The sequence below is a fragment of the Apteryx mantelli genome, chromosome 3 (assembly GCF_036417845.1).
Source record: "Apteryx mantelli isolate bAptMan1 chromosome 3, bAptMan1.hap1, whole genome shotgun sequence".
In the NCBI taxonomy this organism is placed as follows: Eukaryota; Metazoa; Chordata; class Aves; order Apterygiformes; family Apterygidae; genus Apteryx; species Apteryx mantelli.
In genome coordinates this window covers 19,652,638-19,669,548 of record NC_089980.1, presented here as the reverse complement: position 1 = coordinate 19,669,548, position 16,911 = coordinate 19,652,638, and the positions used below count along the sequence as shown (strand labels likewise).

The following is a 16,911-nucleotide window of genomic DNA, read 5'->3' as shown; positions in this document are numbered from 1 at the left end:
GCGCGTCGCCGGCCGTTGGGCTGCGCGGCCGCCTCGCGACGCCCCCAGGTGTGCGCGAGCGCGCGCAGCCCGCCGCCCCCCCCCCGCGCCCCGCCTCGCCTCGCGCCCCGCCTCGCCTCGCGCCTTCCCCTTTCCCCAGCTCTCAGGCACCAAAGACCGAGGCAGGAGGGAGCGGGGAGGCACCGAGGGAGGCCGGCGGCGCCGTGACGGGCATTACCTCCCGGCCAATCGCAGCGGCCGCGGCGCCCGACGGGCGTGCCGTCCCGCCAATAGACAGGCGCCCCTCGCCCCCTCCCCGTCGCTGAGCCAATCGCGGCGCGAGGCGCCGGCGGGGAGGCGGGACCCATTCCCGGTGCGGGGAGGGGTGTGTGTGTGTGTGCGTGTGGTGGGGAGCGGAGCGGAGCGGAGCGGAGAGCATCCTTAGTGTTCGCTGCCGCCGCCAGGCTCGGTTCCCGCTCCCCCCCACCCGCCCTCGCATCCTCGCCGTTGTGCGCGCGCCCCTCCCCCTCCCGACCCCTTCCCTCCCGCGACAATGTCGTCGCCGTCGTCCGGGGAGCGGTACGAGGAGGAGGAGGAGGAGGAGGACGGCGCCTACGAGAGCCAGGCCAAGCGGCTGAAGCCCAGCGCCGCCGCCGAGGAGGGCGAGATCGAGTACAGCGGCGCGGAGGAGAGCGAGAGCCGGCGGGAGAAGGCGGCCCCGTCGCGCGGCGGCGGCGGCTTCGCGGGCGCGGTGAGGGACGCGGCGGCCGTTGGGGTGGGGGTGGGGGGCGCGTTCCCTCAGGAGGCCGGCGGCGGCGGCGGGGGGGGGGAGGGGAGGGGAAGGGGCGAGCGAGCCGCCGCCCCGCCCCCCCACGCCGGGCGAGGCCCGTGGCTCCCCGCAGCCCGGCTCCCCCGGCGGCGCCGGCGGCGGGATGCGGGCTTCCCGCGGGACCGGGAGCCCCCGGCCGTGCGGCCTGCTCGGGGTGGAGCCCGCCGGCCCTTTCCCCCGGGCAGAGCGGCGCTTCCGGTGGGGGTTGCGCTGCTTCCCTCTCCGTGGTCGTGGGGCAGGAGAGGTGGTGGTGGTGGTGGTGGTGGTGGTGGTGGTGAGCCGGGCCGGTCCCCGTCCTGCTCCCCTGGCAGGCGGGCGGGCGGGCGGGCAGGCAGGCGGCGGTTTGTTTCTCACCCTGGATGCCGGAGGAGAGGTAGTCTGCGAGCTGTACTTGATCTGGGTTTTGCAGTCCGGGGATCGTCTCTGTTTTGTGGACAGCTTGTTGCCGTTTGGGATATTGCCATGGCAAGTTTTATGCTTACCCTGTTGCTGAGTGTAGCTATAGAAACGTAGAGCGGGGGAAGAGAGTGAGGCAGAGGGTTTCTTTCATCCTTCTGTTTTACCTTTCTGTCTGGCAGCGTATCAGAAAAGCTCATCATAAATGACTGTCTCCTTTTTAAATTCACTTATTCTTCTACTCCCCCCCCCCCAACAATGTTCCCGAGTAAGTTTGGTTCACTGTTTTTTTGCAGCCTACCTTTTATTTATGAATTTGTAACTAAGTGTCAAGATAGTCCCTGACCTATAAATTTGCCCTAACAATGCTTTTGTGCCTACCATGTGGTTTCTTAGCTAACTAACTGTCCAGGTAGTTATAATCATTTTTCTTCTTGTTGGCACTTTTTTTCTGCTTGAGAAAGACATTATTGAGAAAACATTGATTTAATGAGACCTTGAAATTTAAAGTACCTCTCTTTTGCTAGTTGCTGAAATGAACTTGCTTAAGACCAGAATGGAATAATGATAGAAGCTTTTGCTGTTATCATCTCTCCAAGAGTTAAACTTCTTGATGGAGAGAAGGAATCTACTGAATTGACTAGAAAAGTTCTCTGATAAACTGCAGCAAAGTTACATCATTGGTGAGAACTATTTTTAAATCCGTAATTTTTTATGGCAGAACATTGGCTCTGTGCAGTCAAGGATTAGCGGTGCGTTCTGTCTTAGAGGCTAGTTCTAAATGAAATCCATATGCTTGCTTAAATTACCTTGAACTTTTGTCATATGGGAGAGCTGGACATCATGTAATGTTTCAAATAGGAACAAGATACTGATCTACCAATTTGCCTTTCCTCTTTTCTGCAGCATTCTAGAAAGTCAGCCAGTTCTTACCGTTTTTGTTGTTGCTGGGGTGTTTTTTCTTTGTTTTTTCTTTTTTTGCCTACATTTTGGGTTCTGGCTATGGCTCTGTTTGTCTACAAGTTGACCTCAGTGTATCAGTTCATCCCAGGGCGCGCTAACCCTTTAGGTAAAGAGAATACTGAGAATGTCTGTAACTTTACAGTTGGGATTTCAAGAATGACACGTGCTGAGCCTCATGAGCCGAAGAAACTGAAACAAATGTGTGGCAAGTCTAGAACAGGAGGATTTTTACCCAGCCTGTTGTCTCAGTTGCAATGTGCCGCAAGGAGTGAGATCAGAGTGTCCTTGCTGTACCTGACTCTCCTAATGTTCTGATGGCTTGCTGGTAAAGCTATATTGGCAACTCAGCTATCGGAGAGGCAGCAATTATCTTGATAATAGGGATCAAAATAGTTTCTTAAGAATAAGCTGTAACACGAAGAGGGAATATGGAAAAAGAGTGGCTGAGCACTTCTGTTAGTGGTTTTATCTGGGATTTGTAATAGCAAAATTATTCATTAGAGTTAATTCATGTGGATTTTATTTTTTCCTCTGATTAAAAAAATTATTTGTATAGGAAACTGATATATTTTGTCTTTTTTTTTCTTCTAATATGTATATTTTTCCTCTCTTCCCCACAGGGACGTTCTTAGCATGTAACAGTTACATCTCTGGTGCAGGTCTAAGGCATGTAAGATGGGGCCAGGCTAAGATGGGGGGAAGAAGTGTGTGTTGGGTTGCTCAGAAGAGAGCAGAAAAAGAGAGTAAGTGAAGATGAAGCAGGAGGAACTATAGGGAGTGGGAATTACAAGAGAGAAATGGGAAAGTGGATGACCAGGGTAGTAAGAGTGATAGGAGTCTGCCAGTCACATGTTTTTTCTCTCCTAGCATGTGTCCTGAAATACTGGTAAACTGTCTGCCCATAAGGATTGTATGTTCTCTCTGTATAAAAGTTGTTTTGTGGTATGACCCTTCTGTTCTAGTGGGTCGGGGGGTCTCCCTGCTGGACTGTATTTATTGTCCTAGTGTTTTTCTCATTCCTCTGGGATTGTTTCATTGTGTTGAATGAGCCCTTCACACCTCTGAGCTTGTTGTTTTTGCAAATGGATGCCTAGAAACCCTTCCCTCTGTATAAGGCCCAGGTGGAAAAAATATTTCATATTTCTTTTCTGTTGCTTCCAACTAGTATGGACACTCCTCACAGCCCACAGTTATTCCCATCTCCCCATCTGAAGGACAAGGAGCATGGATAGCCAAGAACAGGTCAGAGCGTGCACCAGGGGAAGAGTAGGAAGAGGTCTTGCGGCAATATTCTATGGGGCAGAAACAAGATTTAGGAAAAATGACCAAGCACTGCTTCTGTAAGGGTCATGTTAGAGCCTAGGTAGAGTAGTTGGAATTGGGATGTAGCGAAGGGTCAAAACAGTGGGAGAGAGTGAGGTGCAAAGGATGTCTAAGAGCTGTATTGGAGGGTGTCTGGGAGATCTTTGGCTCCATTCCCTCTCCCTCACTTAAGTTTCTCTTTGGTTGATTAATCAGTATTTATACAACCCATATTTTCTGTAGCATCTGAGTGCCTCACGCTCTCGCATATCTATTCTTAAATATTTTTATGAAGTAAGGAAGGGCTAATATTCCTGTTCTTACGGTTAGGGAGGTGAGACATGGACTCTAAAGACACAGACATAAAAACAAGTTCCTGCAAGTAAGATACGGATGTTTGCTTGCAGCATCTCAGCTACTCTGCTGTAACTTCCGACGTGCGGTGTTCTTGCTCTGTGGTGAATGGAAAGTAGCTCACTTCTCAAGTAAATTACGTCATGTCTATTGCAGGCAGCTGCAGTAGCAAGGTCTAGATGGCAAAGAATTCAGATCTTGGCTTATTTCGTTTTAACATGTTCACAGATCCATTTCTTAAGTACATTCTAGAAATCTGTTATGGAGCCATCTTCTAAGTGTAAATTGTCCTCCATCAAAAAAAGTGGCCATTGGCTTCAGACTATTTCTTCTTTCTCTTCCAGCTCTTTCAGGTTGAATCTCCTGCTGATACTTGATTTTTTTTAATTTTTTTTTCCTCCCTGAAACAGGATACACAAATTGTGCTGAGCAGAGAGGGTAAAGATGATTCTGAGCTAGCAAAGGGGCCAGTTTGCAGATATTACTTTCTGTAGCAGCTGTAATTGTTGAAAGGGACACAGTAGTAGAGTGCTGGCAAGATGTATATATACAACAAGGGGAACTGAATACCATAAAACCCCACATTTAAACCAAAATTAAGACTGCCAGATAGCCTTCCAGAATATGGGGTTTGCCTAAAGTTAACCCCCTTCTCACTCCCTCTCCTCCCCCCCCCCCCCCCAAAAAAAAGCAAACCTAAATCCCAGGATTTATAAAGCTGTCATATATTCCTCTACTGCCATGGAACATTAACTTTGTCTTTATTGTTTGGTTAGTCTGAGACACTGTCTTTACTTCACTGCATCCTAGAAATTACTGTTGTCACTCCAAGACTACAGAAAGCCCAGGTGGCAAGGAGAAAAGTGCCTCCTGCACCTCTGCAGGCAAGAGACTTCTGAATTGCTGAAATCGGGCAGGTGTGGCTGGCAGAGGTGAAGTATGATGGGGCAAACTGCTTTAACTAAAGCCATCATCATGTAGTACATCCAGCAGTTGAAAAATGTGCAGGAAATACAGCCTACCTTCTTATTGCAGTCTCTCCTCCTCTGTTGGACCATCCCCGGTGGACAGAGCTAAGATTACTGGGAATGTGGTGCATAACTTTGCTCTTTCTGGTTTCTCAAGTGATAATTTTGGCTACCCTTGACATCCTGCAAGGCAGCTGGATGCAGTCCAGCCCGTAGTTAGGCATTAATGAAGATTTAGGCACTTAAATACAAAATAAGCAACATTTTGGGGCTTTCCCTCCTAGTTCTGTTGTATTTATTTTAAAAAAAGATCAGAGAATTTGAGAGATGCAGTGAGAGGAAAAAGTTGTGAATAAGAGAACCTGAAGGCTGAGAAATAAAATGACAGTATATTTAAGTATCTAGAGGGGAGAGTATGAAGGAAGAGTGCAATCCATTTGCAGTAAGGGGGAAAGAAAGAGAGATGAAGGACATAGGTAAAGCAAACAGTAAAGGAGCAGATGGTCCAAAAAAGGTAATAGAAACTAATAGAACTAGGGTGAATATAGTGAATGGAAGGCATCTGAAGAGAGTATAAAGAACAAATTTGTGCGTGGAAAAAAACTGGTGAAAAATTCTATGATCTGAAATTAGTAGGCAAGAGATACCTAATCCTAGAACTCTTCACGTCTTTTTTTCTTCTCAGAATAGCAAATCAGAATTTGTTAGCAAGAAACCGATGCAATATTTAAAATGTTGCCTAGAACTATGTAGGTCAGCAAAGAAGGAATACTAAAATTCTACAGCCGTTCTTTGAAGCTGCTTTTATTTTAGTCTTATGTATGTGAAATAACTTCATTGTGCTTCATGTGCTTGGTTATGTCAACACTTCCCTCCATGCTTCAATTCTCTGAAGAAACTTCACCTCAATATGTTATGTATTTTTGTGTTGCTAGCCTCTTTCTTGAGGGGAACCTTTCCTGTCCCTCTGTTACTGGTCTTGAGCACTTAGAAAGAAGTCTGTTTCCATTATCTGTTTAACAATTGCATTTTCTGCCCAGCTGATGATTCTTTGAGAAATTGTTACTGAGCTTTCAAAGGCCCTTAAGTCATACTTATTGATGAGCACATACAGTAACATTAGCTAGTCTGTTCTGCTGGCTTTGGCAGAGGGCAGGTGTCATGCTGGAGTTTTAAGTGGGATTTCTGTGCCGTCCTGGGAGATGGAATAATGAGAGACCCCTTTGTAAACAGAAGTATTGGTGGTGTTTAATCTGTATGTGAACTTCTAAACTGTTTGGAGATTAAGTCAATCTGCTTTATGATAGATAAGTGTTTTGATTTATCTTTTATCTGTGTGCCAGCTGTATAACAAATGTAGTTTTCAAGATACAGCGACTGTGAAATCTTGGTCAAAATCCTGTATCTTTCATCTGTGGAAAGAAATAATGACAGCATTTGGATGAGCTGTATCCAGTCTGACCTTAACTGTGAATATGCTCTGCATTGACAAGACATGCTTGCTTTTTCATGTGGTCTGGTGGTTTTATTTCTCCTCCCTTTAGAGGAAATCAAGGATGCTTCTAGATTTGCTTGATGCTGCTGTTTGGTAGCTGCAAAGCTTGTTTGACTATAATACATACATGTGCCCTTGGTGGGTGTTTTTTTTTTTCTTTCTTTTTGAGGGGGATACAAAAAAATATTTGCCTGTGGAACCTGTTCATGTCTCACCAATATGCTCTGTGAATGTTAGTTTGTGGCTTCCTGGCTCAGGACTGACTTATACTTAGTTTTGTTCTGCTGTTTGCTCTTTCTGGTTAGGAACTATTTTGAGTAAGGCATAGACGACCTCTAATTTGGCCAGTTGTACTGTCACTGGTTTTATCTGTATAAATTAGTTTCTGAAATGATATGGCTTAGCAATACAGAAATGGTATGTAGGCAAGCCCTTAATTTCATGGCAAATCACTGAGATTTCTTTTCACACAGTTCTTCACTCTGCGCTTCTCAAGCTCATGCGTAAGTTACTACAACAGCAGCAGTGTTACTATGATTTTTGATTTTGGCTAAATCTCCTACTAGAAGTAAAGGATGCTTTCCTCATGGTATTAGGGAGGAAGAAATTTGGCTTTGGAACAATTTGGCTGACCAGTCAAATGTTGTCTTAACTACAAAAGACAGCAAAATCTGTATTGGTTGATGGTTCTGAGAATATTTCCAGTATGCAGTAGCGTAGATGCCTGTATATGTGCATTTAACTCATGTATTATGGATTCAAAGATGCATGTATAAAGCATGTGTTTTCTTTGTTTTTAAGAGAGTGAGTCTGCACTACTACTGGAAAGCTTCATCTCTTGAGCAGGCAAACTACAGGCTTGAAATGCATATGGCACTCTTCTGAAAATCTAAACACTTAGTCTCAGAAGACCTAAAAATAAATACAAAGGAAAATATATGACAAAGAAGCACAAACTGGAGATAGAACAAGAAGGTTGAACTGGGAAAGGGTGGGAGAGAGAAATAATGTTCCCTTGTGATCCATTCTCTGAAAAGCTTGATTTCTCATATATGGAGTAGATCAGAGGGTAATAATTAGGGAAGGCAGCTTTTTGTATTGAGTCTTTGTTTCAGTAGGGAAAATCATTGCTTATTTTTGCCATTTGATATAGAGATAAATGTGGTTTTTAGGTGAGGTTTCTTGAATGCGTTAAAGGAAAAAAGAAGAAAAAGGAAATGTGTACTCCAAATATGAACCAGAACCTTAATATAGTAACAAGTATGCAGAGCAATGAATATTCGATTTCATAACTCTTGATCCTTCAGTAGACTGTAAATAAAGTGGAGATGCCTGATATCTTAATATCTTGGAGTACAAGACTTTGCAGGAAAAACTGTTTACTGTTGTAGTGTTCTCCTGAAGGTTTCCGTAGGTGCTGCTTTCAGCTTTGAAAAGTGTGTACCCAAGTAAAGAACAGATAAGTTGAAAATAGAAATCTCTGCTTACTTTTGTTCTTTCTGCAATTGCATAAGTGTCTGCAGCTCGAAGTATTAACCTTTTAAGACTAATTTGTCTACAGCTACTGCTGTAGACCTCAGCTAGTTAATTCAGGGTATAGGGTATCTTATGCAAATATTGTTGGTCTTTTCCCACAATTGTTGCTACCTTTATTCAAAGAACGTGTGTTGCTGCTTACAATGCTTTTGTGGTGCAAAGGAGTAAACTGTAAACTAAGCTTAAAAGATTGAACAGCAAATTGTTTTGAAGTTCACCAAAATCAGAAGTACTGGCTTAAGGTTCAAATAGAATAGGCAAATCCTTGATTTAAAGAAAAAATGCATAATTTGGGGGGAGAGCTGTAGATGGAACATAGGAGTTAAACACACATCAAGACTGTCAGTCTGTAGTTATCTGGAACTTGTTGTCACTTTCCTTGAATTTGTAGCTTTAAAAGGTGGTAGGAAGGAGAGAGATGTCTGTAGCAGTAGTAATTGTCATGGCTATTTAATTACTTCAGCTGAAAGCTGCTTGTGTTGAAGATGAGAATATCTGGCTAGTTCCAGAAGATGCTATGCTTTTTTTTTTTTTTTCCCCCTCCACAAAAAAAAGGCGAAAAATCAACAAGACTTGATCCGTTAGATCTCAAACACATTGACGTAGTTGCTAGATTTGAATACATAAACCTTACACTACAGTCACCTATATTAAATTTGGGATCTGTTAATTGCAGCATATTTAATGTGGCCTTTATTATGTCTAATCATTCCTTGTTTTTCTTTCATTGTTGGCTTACATTTCAATTGTTTTTTTTCCCTTTGTCTTAGAACAATTAAGGTACATTTAAGCCCTACTTCAGGCTTTGCATCAAAAGATGAACTGATTGCAGCCTGAACTGTTCAGTTGTACAAAACCAAGTCTGTCTTAAGTTCTCACAGCACTAGCTCTGAAAATGTTCATAGTGGGAATTGTGAGTACTAGTTTACCATGACTGAATCTGTTGATGTTAGTCAACCATGGGGTAGGAAAAAAAAAGAGAGAACATGTCCATATGTACCAGAAATTGGGAGAGTTTTTAAAAACGTCTATTAAGAGTGTTGGGTAGAAGACCTCCTGCAATTGAACTGAGTGTTAGAATAGGCTTTATTTTACATTGGAATAGGCTTGCCTGGGCAAACACATAAATGAAATTCTTTGCAGATTTAATTATGAGTAGATTTCATCAACTAAACTTGGCAATCTGTTTGGAAAGAAAAGCTAAATTATATAAAATATGTTTGGATCGTTTGTCTGGATGGCCACTTCTGGACCCAACTTACTGTCTGTCAAATACTTAATTTTAGTTAATGATAGCTGTGCTCTTTCTTCTATATTGATTTTTAAATTTCATTTTTGCTGCTGCTAGGATGCAGGGGGAAGTCATCACAAAGTCTCTGTTTCGCCTGTTGTTCATGTCCGAGGACTCTGTGAATCAGTTGTGGAAGCAGATCTTGTGGAAGCTCTGGAAAAGTTTGGAACCATATGGTATGTGAGCTAGTATAAAGTCATGTCTCTGGACTAGTTGGAGGCATCATGTAAAAGTATTTTGGACTTCTTTAAATATATTGCAATAGCCATTTCAAATTCAGAATTTAGTTACCAGTAAAGCATAAAGATCTTCTAACTGTGTAAAGATACTCTTTTTCTATTTATGTCAAGTTTGAACAAGCAGAATTACACTTTCTGTGTGCCCTGGAGTCTACCATTAGACTTCAGTGGCACAGCTACTCTTGGAATTAAGTATAAGCTGTAACTAAATTGAACTGCAATACAGTACAAAGGTGGTTGTCTTGATATAAGTGAATATACAAAGGATAGGGATGTGCCAGAGCAGATGCTGCTTTCTCTGTTTTGTACAAGAGGAATGCTTATGATATGGTAAGACCTGCAGAATGAGATGATTATCCAAAGAAAGCCCCTTCAGTGGTCAAATCAAAGTGCGTAAACTTAAATATTTGATGTGATTATATAGCCTAAAGATTCCTCATCTGTAAGTAAAGTAATAAACATGAATTGGTAGAACCAGTTTATCCTGAGCTTTGAGGGCTTCATTTTGGAAACATGCAATTCTTCTCAATTAAATGCTTAATTAAAATTATAGGGTTTTTGTAAATAGTACTAGAATGTAGGGTCTTCCACAGAAGTAGACCGAGTTATGCAGTATGTAGGAAACTGTATAGCCATCCCTCTCAGAGGTATGAGGTGAAATTATTGCGGTAAAAATATTTCTGCAATTATATTTTTAACTGCCTTAATAATCAAATAACTGAATTATACTTGTACCAGGACCTTAAAAATAAATAAATAAAAACAAGTAAGCACAGGCTCGTTCAGGAATACAAGTAGGTACATTTTAGCCTGAGAGATTTACTTTTCCAAAACTTAAACTAGCTGAAAAAGCATCTTGAATTTGTCTGCATCTTATTTCAGGTAACTAGAATACTTCTGTTTATTTACTCTAATGTAGTTATGCGCCAGAAAAACAGTATTTAAAAAATTTTTAGCAACAAGAGTGTTTAGTGTAATATATCAACTTTGGATTTTTTTTTAATAATTTGCATTCGTTTTGATTCTTTACCTCATAAATGGCGAGTTTCATTTTCTATATTGAAATTGTAGCTCTAACAAGTTGGTGATTAGGTAGTTGTATTGATTGAGTGTTCTTATATATTAAACTTTTTCAGAAAAACAACAGCTTATTGCTTATTTTTCTTATTGGTACAATTCCTTAGTCATTTTGTGCAAATATTTTAGAATTATGTGACTAGGTCTGGGAAATGGGAGGGGGGAGACCTAGGTTCCTTTCATGTCTTCATTTGGAATTGTTTAGAAAAACAATATTTATGTATGACAGTTAGAGGTTTTCAGAGTTGTTTTGAGCAAGCATAAGGGAGAATTTACTGTAATGTTTCTCTTACCAGCTATGTCATGATGATGCCGTTTAAGCGCCAGGCTCTGGTGGAGTTTGAGAATGTAGAAAGTGCCAAGAAATGCGTAACATTTGCAGCAGACGAACCTGTATACATTGCTGGACAGCAAGCCTTTTTCAACTATTCAACAAGCAAAAGGATTACTCGGCCTGGGAACACTGATGACCCATCTGGTGGAAATAAAGTTCTCCTGTTGTCAATTCAGAATCCTCTCTACCCAATTACAGTGGTATGTTTCTCTTAATATTAAAAAAGGATGGGGGGAGGGGGAACAATCTATTTTTATATCACTTCTATTGTGTACTGTTTGTTAAAATTGTATGCTGCTTATCTGAGTCAAAAATTACAGTTACCTACCAAAGCTTAAAACCATCCTCGCATAAGTATCATGGAAGTTCTGGAAAAAACCTTTTTCAAGATGAGTCTGTCCTGTTGCATGGGTATTTTGCAATACGTTTAGGACTTCAGTGGTCAGGATTTTGAAATATTTTAAGTTGCTACATACTTCTGCAGTATTTCCAAATGTGTTGCCATAATAGGAATGTCATTTAGCTTTCAGGGCCTGAGAAATAAGTTCCATTTATAGCAAATGGCAAGTAATTTTTCCAATAAGAAGGGTTATTTTATTATTGTCCTTTGTTCTTAAATACTTCCTTTGTGGGATGTTGAAACCTTGATTTGTGTTGATGATCAAATCCAGTTTGATGGAACCTTCCTTTCTTATTTTGGGCTGATACTTCTTAGTTTTCAGTATTTCTAGTCATGCCATATATTATAGTTACATCCTAATTTATTGCCATCTGTTTATGGTGCAGATGCTTTTTTTGTTGTTTTTTTAATGATATTTTTGCTAGTATTTAAGAATGTGTATTTTCTCATGCATTGGAATGTCTGCTTATATTTTTCATAAAGGTTTACAGTATACACCATTAAATTGCACAGGACTATTTCAGAAAGAAGTAAATTCATTAGCTTTAACTTTTGTTGTACTGTGGTATAAGCGTAACTTAGAGAAAGGTGTGGATATAAGGCAGTTTGGATGAATCCAAGTGTTTGGTTTGTGTGGAACCATGTAACTTAATGTAAGTGTTAAGTTCTGTGTGCCCATATTACATTAGCAAATTGACTGAAGCTTAGCATTCCTGATATTACTTAATTTGACAAGCAATCCATTCTGTATCATGCTTTTTGCTTCACTGTTTTGTGAACACAGATAGGTTTTCTCCTGTTGATTCACTAGTGGGTGGTGAATTTTATTTCTCTATCAGATTTCTTTGTAGAAAAGTATGGCAAGTATGTGAGTTGTTTTTTCATCAGTGTTTAAAAATACACGTGCTTTGAGCTGTGTAAACAAATCCATTAACTAAGTTAAAATGCTTTTTGCATGTGACTATAATTTTAATTTTGAAAAGTAAGTTCCATTTAGCAGTATTCATGCATTTTTAAATTTGATTTGTAAAAGCAACTGAGCTTTACCAGGATGCCTGCAGAAAACTCTAATATCTGAAGCATCATTCTGGGCTAGGAAAGGTTCACGGGGGCTCTGAGGGTGAGGCTTCGAGTGCAGAGTAATTTTTTTTTTTTTTCCTTAACCAAAAAAACCCCTTCTTTTCTGTTGCTCCCCAATACCCACAACTGTTTGTCTAGAATTTATCAATGAACGCTACACGCAGACAGATTTCAAAAACTACTTGCAAGCACCAGACCTCATCGAAGACAGTATAGATGAGTCAAGGCTCTCACCCTACCTGTAACAACTTGGAAAAGCAAATGCACCTGTAGAAACTAGGAAAGCCTGTGTAAATGTGATGAGGAAAATAAGTCTTACGCTTGGACAATAGGTTAAACTAAAAATTACAGAATGCCTCAGGCAAAGTTTGCATTATTCAAAACAAAACCAAACCCACAACTCGAAAACCCAACAACACCTCTTCCTCTTCTAAACTTCTCTCTCCTTAAATTAATTCAAACCCTCTACAGCTAGAAAAACCATGAAAAATTGCAGCCAGTCTTAAGTGGCAAATCTGAATTACTGCACCAAATTGTTGTACAGCTCTTAAGAACTTCTCTTTCAAAACAATAGAGAGTTTTTGCAGAGCAAGTGGTCTGCTCAAGGGCGTCTTGTGAAAGAAGCTCAGTGAGTCTCCAGTTTTGCTGCAAGGTGGTTCCCTTCGTTCTGTGACCTGCTTCTTTCCTTACACAATTTTGTTTTCTTTTTGGAGGGGTGTGGCAAGGAGGGGAAGAAGAGCAAGTTAATTGTATTTAATTCCTAACTACTTTCCACTCCGGGGTAGGGGGGGGAGGGTTTGAAAAACTTCTGCCCAAGAATTGTCATTGCATATGTCTTTGAAGCTGTGTTTCCCAATTTCCCTACCTGTGGGCAGAGATTTGTAGGGGATTTGTCTCTAAGAACAGTTGTTCCTGACATTTTTGGAGTGACCCCCCCCACTGCTACAGTCATTACTGTCTCTTCAAGCAGATCTCTGCTGTTGCCTGTCAGTTCTTACCCTCTAAACCCTCTATACATGTGCAAGGAACGTGTGGTGTTCCTTGGTGGTTAAAGTGCTGTACCAACTTAACTACCAACTTCTGAACCTAAGTTGCTGTACTGCTTTTTTTAGATATACTAGTAAGTAGATAAAGTCAGTGCTAAATCTTCATTTAAAATTTGATTCTGCATGATTATCTTGTGAACACTCGGTTGATTTGGGAATCTAAGGTAGCTGATTTAATTAAAAAATAAATAAAATAAAAAGATTAAGCCATCTGTGTGCCTGTTGGCTGCTGATGGCATTTTGAGTAAAACTTAAATTTTGAAAGATGCCTTTTTTTTTTCCTTCTTCTTCTTCCTTTTCTTTTTCTTTTTTTATGTAACCATGAGGAAATATTTCGAGACACAATTTGGAAAAGGATACTTAAGTGGTTTAAAATTAATGTGGTCTGGAGCTGGGAAGTCTTTGGTACACTTCTCTCCCAAGCAGGAAGAGATGGAGGCCAGGTGTTTGTGCTATTGCCTATGAATAAAACATATACCTATATATGATCCTATAGATATTTTTTTTGTGGGTGAGGGGTGCTTGAATCCTTTCTAAAATTGTCCATCCGTCTTCTGAAAAACTTCAGGTTAACTGTCTCCCCAGCTTGTTTGATTTAGCTACATAAAACAGTCACTGGAGAGTCAGGTGCAAGGCTGCTGGCACAGACAATAAGACATCTTTTTTTTTTCTTAATATCTTGATGTCTCAGAAGTATCTTTAGTGTGATCTTCTGATTGCTGTGGTGTGTGGGTGGGGTTTTTTTGGTGTTGTTGTTGTTGTTTTTGCCTCCCAATCTGCTATTTTGCAGAAGGTAATAATAAATACTGTACCTGCTCCCTTCCCCCTTCTTCTTTTTGTCCCCCAAATAAACCTGGGAATGTACGTGAGGATCTTGGAACAAGCATTTTGGAAGTATTTGGTTTGCATGTAGAGAAAGGAAGGGAAAAACAGACTGTGGTTGGGTGTTTCACTGAAATGTCAGTGCCTTTGCCCGCTAGGGTTATCTACAGAATGGGCTGTCTGCTAAAGGTTATGTGTTTTCAGCTACTGGAACATGATCTAACAGGTGTATTGTTTCCTGAAATCACAGTTCCTGTTTGTTCAGGTTCTTGAGCCCTACTCTTGGGAATTTTGCCTGTGGGTGTATATTAGATATATTAAATACTCTGTTAAATAGATGTATTTTTCCAAGTTGAATTCGCACGTGAGGCTAGTTTCCAGTACCATAACGTCTAAATTCTATTAGGTGTAAGAGGTCGTCCTTTGAGATATTACCCATCGCATCAGGTCGGGCTTTACAGTATGAAGTGTTGTTGGGAGTAAAGAGGGCTCTTCTCCTTATGTTTGGTTTTCCCTGCAGCACTGAAAATGGTCCTGAATTTTATCAGTTCCATGTAATGTAGAGAGGAGCTGATGAAAGCAAAGCTTGAACAGTGGATTTGCATGAATCTGGTGTTTCCTGTCAGAAGCTTTCTCTGCCTTAAGTAGAGGAACCCTGCAACCACTTGCAGTGTCTTTGCTTCAAGTGAATCCAATTGAAATTCTCCCTTTGATGAGCTAGCTAAGCTTACATCTTGGACTGTCCTAGGTTACTTTTCTGAAAATAAAAATTAAAAAAATAGGAAAAAAGCACCTATCAGAGTTTTACAAAATGAAATATGCCATAATCACAGTGTCATTTTGGCGCTCTGCTTTGGGGATACTCTTGATCGACTGTTTGGTGAAACTTTTGGTGAGACTAAGCGCACGCTTAAAAAGGAACACCAGCTTGAAGCATGGATGCAATTCCTGGTTTTTAACACTGTTAAAGTTGAAGGCATTTGTCTTTAACATTTGAGTGCTTCTTGTAGAAGGTTTCTTCCTGTTTTCTTCTCAGACGTTTGACTGCCTGTTGATGCAGTAAATTAACCCATAAAAATGCTAATCATAAATGTTTAATTGTATAGAGAAAATGGTGAAAGAAAAATTAACAAGCTTTTTCTTTGGTCTTAAATGCCAGTGAAAGAAAATGTTCTGTGAACTGAATATGTTTGAAATTTCATATCTTACTAAAATAGTTTTTTCATCTTTCTTAGGATGTCTTGTATACTGTGTGCAACCCTGTTGGAAAAGTTCAGCGCATTGTTATATTCAAGAGAAACGGAATACAAGCTATGGTTGAATATCCTTTTGGAATTGTTTTTTTCCTGTAGGTTCTCAGTTGCAGATGGGATTTAACATGAGAATGATGACATCATTATTTTTCTATAAAAATGACGTGTATAAGTGCTATTTTACTTCAAATACATATTAGAAATTACAATGTCTTAGATTAAAAAAAAAGTCTCAAAATTACATTGTTTTTCTGACAAGTGTTCTTGGTCACCATGTTTATAGGTGATCCTAAGGCTAATAGTTGCAGACATGAAATATTTCATGGATTTGACAACACATTGTACACAGAAGTTTCATGGTTTCTGCCTGGATTGATTGGGTAAGGGCATGCAAAAGTGTAGTCTGACTTCTTTAAACTCTTCTAAAATAGTTCTAATATGTAGTGCTTATCTTTCTGTTCTGACTTAATGAAACGTGTGACCAACTTAGGCCTCCTTGACCTGTTTATCATGTGTTGAGGAAATTTGCTGTTCTGTTATCATACTGTTTACTGTATTTGTAGCACTATGTCGTACGCAGGATGAATGTTCAGAGTTGTTAATGTGTTACTGCGGTTTGCAAGGTCCAAAGTCTGATATGATTAAGCCTTAGTTTATAAAACTCTAATAGACCATTCTGATCACCCTCCTTTTTTGTAGCTGCTATTTAGAGAAATTAGATATCCCGGAAAAAATTGTATTGAACTCTCACACACTCTGTTTTGACTTCAGCTACTACCAGTGTGGCAAGCTTTATTGGTGCGTTTTTGTAACATACTTAACAACTTAACCCGTGGCTTCATTGATCATTTGCCAGGCACAAAGAATTGCCCCAACTTCCATAAAAGCAAACTAATTGCTCTTTAGCTCTGAGGAAGACATAAGCTGTGCATCCCAACAGGCAGCGGTTTGACTTGCTATGATAGTGTTGCAAATTTGTGGCAAGCGCTCTTTTGTTCAGATGACTTTTTGTATAGCTGGGGGGGGTGGTTCTCTGTCTTGTGAAAGTGTAAGGAAGTTGTGGGAGAGGATCCTGGGTATATACGCTCTTAAAATCTACCGTACTGCCTCTCCTTTGGATTGAAATCTGCAACATGCCTTTTATTAAAAACAAGCAAACAGAAAAAAACAGCAGTTGAAAGAAACCCCTCAAATATGAACAAAGTAATGCAGCAATATAGGTGTGCAGTTTGGGGAAAAAAAGTCTTAGGTGAGCTTCAAGGCACGCCTTATCTGAAGAGGTTCCAAAAATTATTAAGTTTCATTGCTAATTGCCATGCCGATCACTTTTGCAGATGTGCTCCCACAGTTCTAGCCAGCTTCTAACCTTAGAGGTTTGGAGAACTTGACTCTTCTCACTTTTCTTTTTGACAAGCTCAAGGCAGCTGAACCACTTGCACTGTGGATTTACGTCTTGGTGGAGGAAGCTGGACCGCATTGAATATAGTAAAGCACAAGGGACATAGTACAGAGTACTTTCAAAATTTCACTGAATTATGTCAAAGGAT

The 16,911-nt window shown here is 40.7% G+C and overlaps 1 protein-coding gene across 1 annotated transcript in view; it reads left to right on the top strand.

The window, feature by feature from the left end:
• The first annotated feature begins 472 nt into the window (after window positions 1-472).
• Window positions 473-16,911, top strand: part of HNRNPLL (heterogeneous nuclear ribonucleoprotein L like) — a 30,574-nt gene continuing 14,135 nt past the window's right edge. Inside the window, exons 1-4 of the mRNA XM_067292839.1 lie at window positions 473-730; window positions 9,171-9,289; window positions 10,726-10,963; window positions 15,347-15,432. Of these exons, the coding sequence (XP_067148940.1) occupies window positions 533-730; window positions 9,171-9,289; window positions 10,726-10,963; window positions 15,347-15,432 (641 nt within the window). The 5' untranslated portion in view covers window positions 473-532. The remainder of the gene's footprint in view (window positions 731-9,170; window positions 9,290-10,725; window positions 10,964-15,346; window positions 15,433-16,911) is intronic.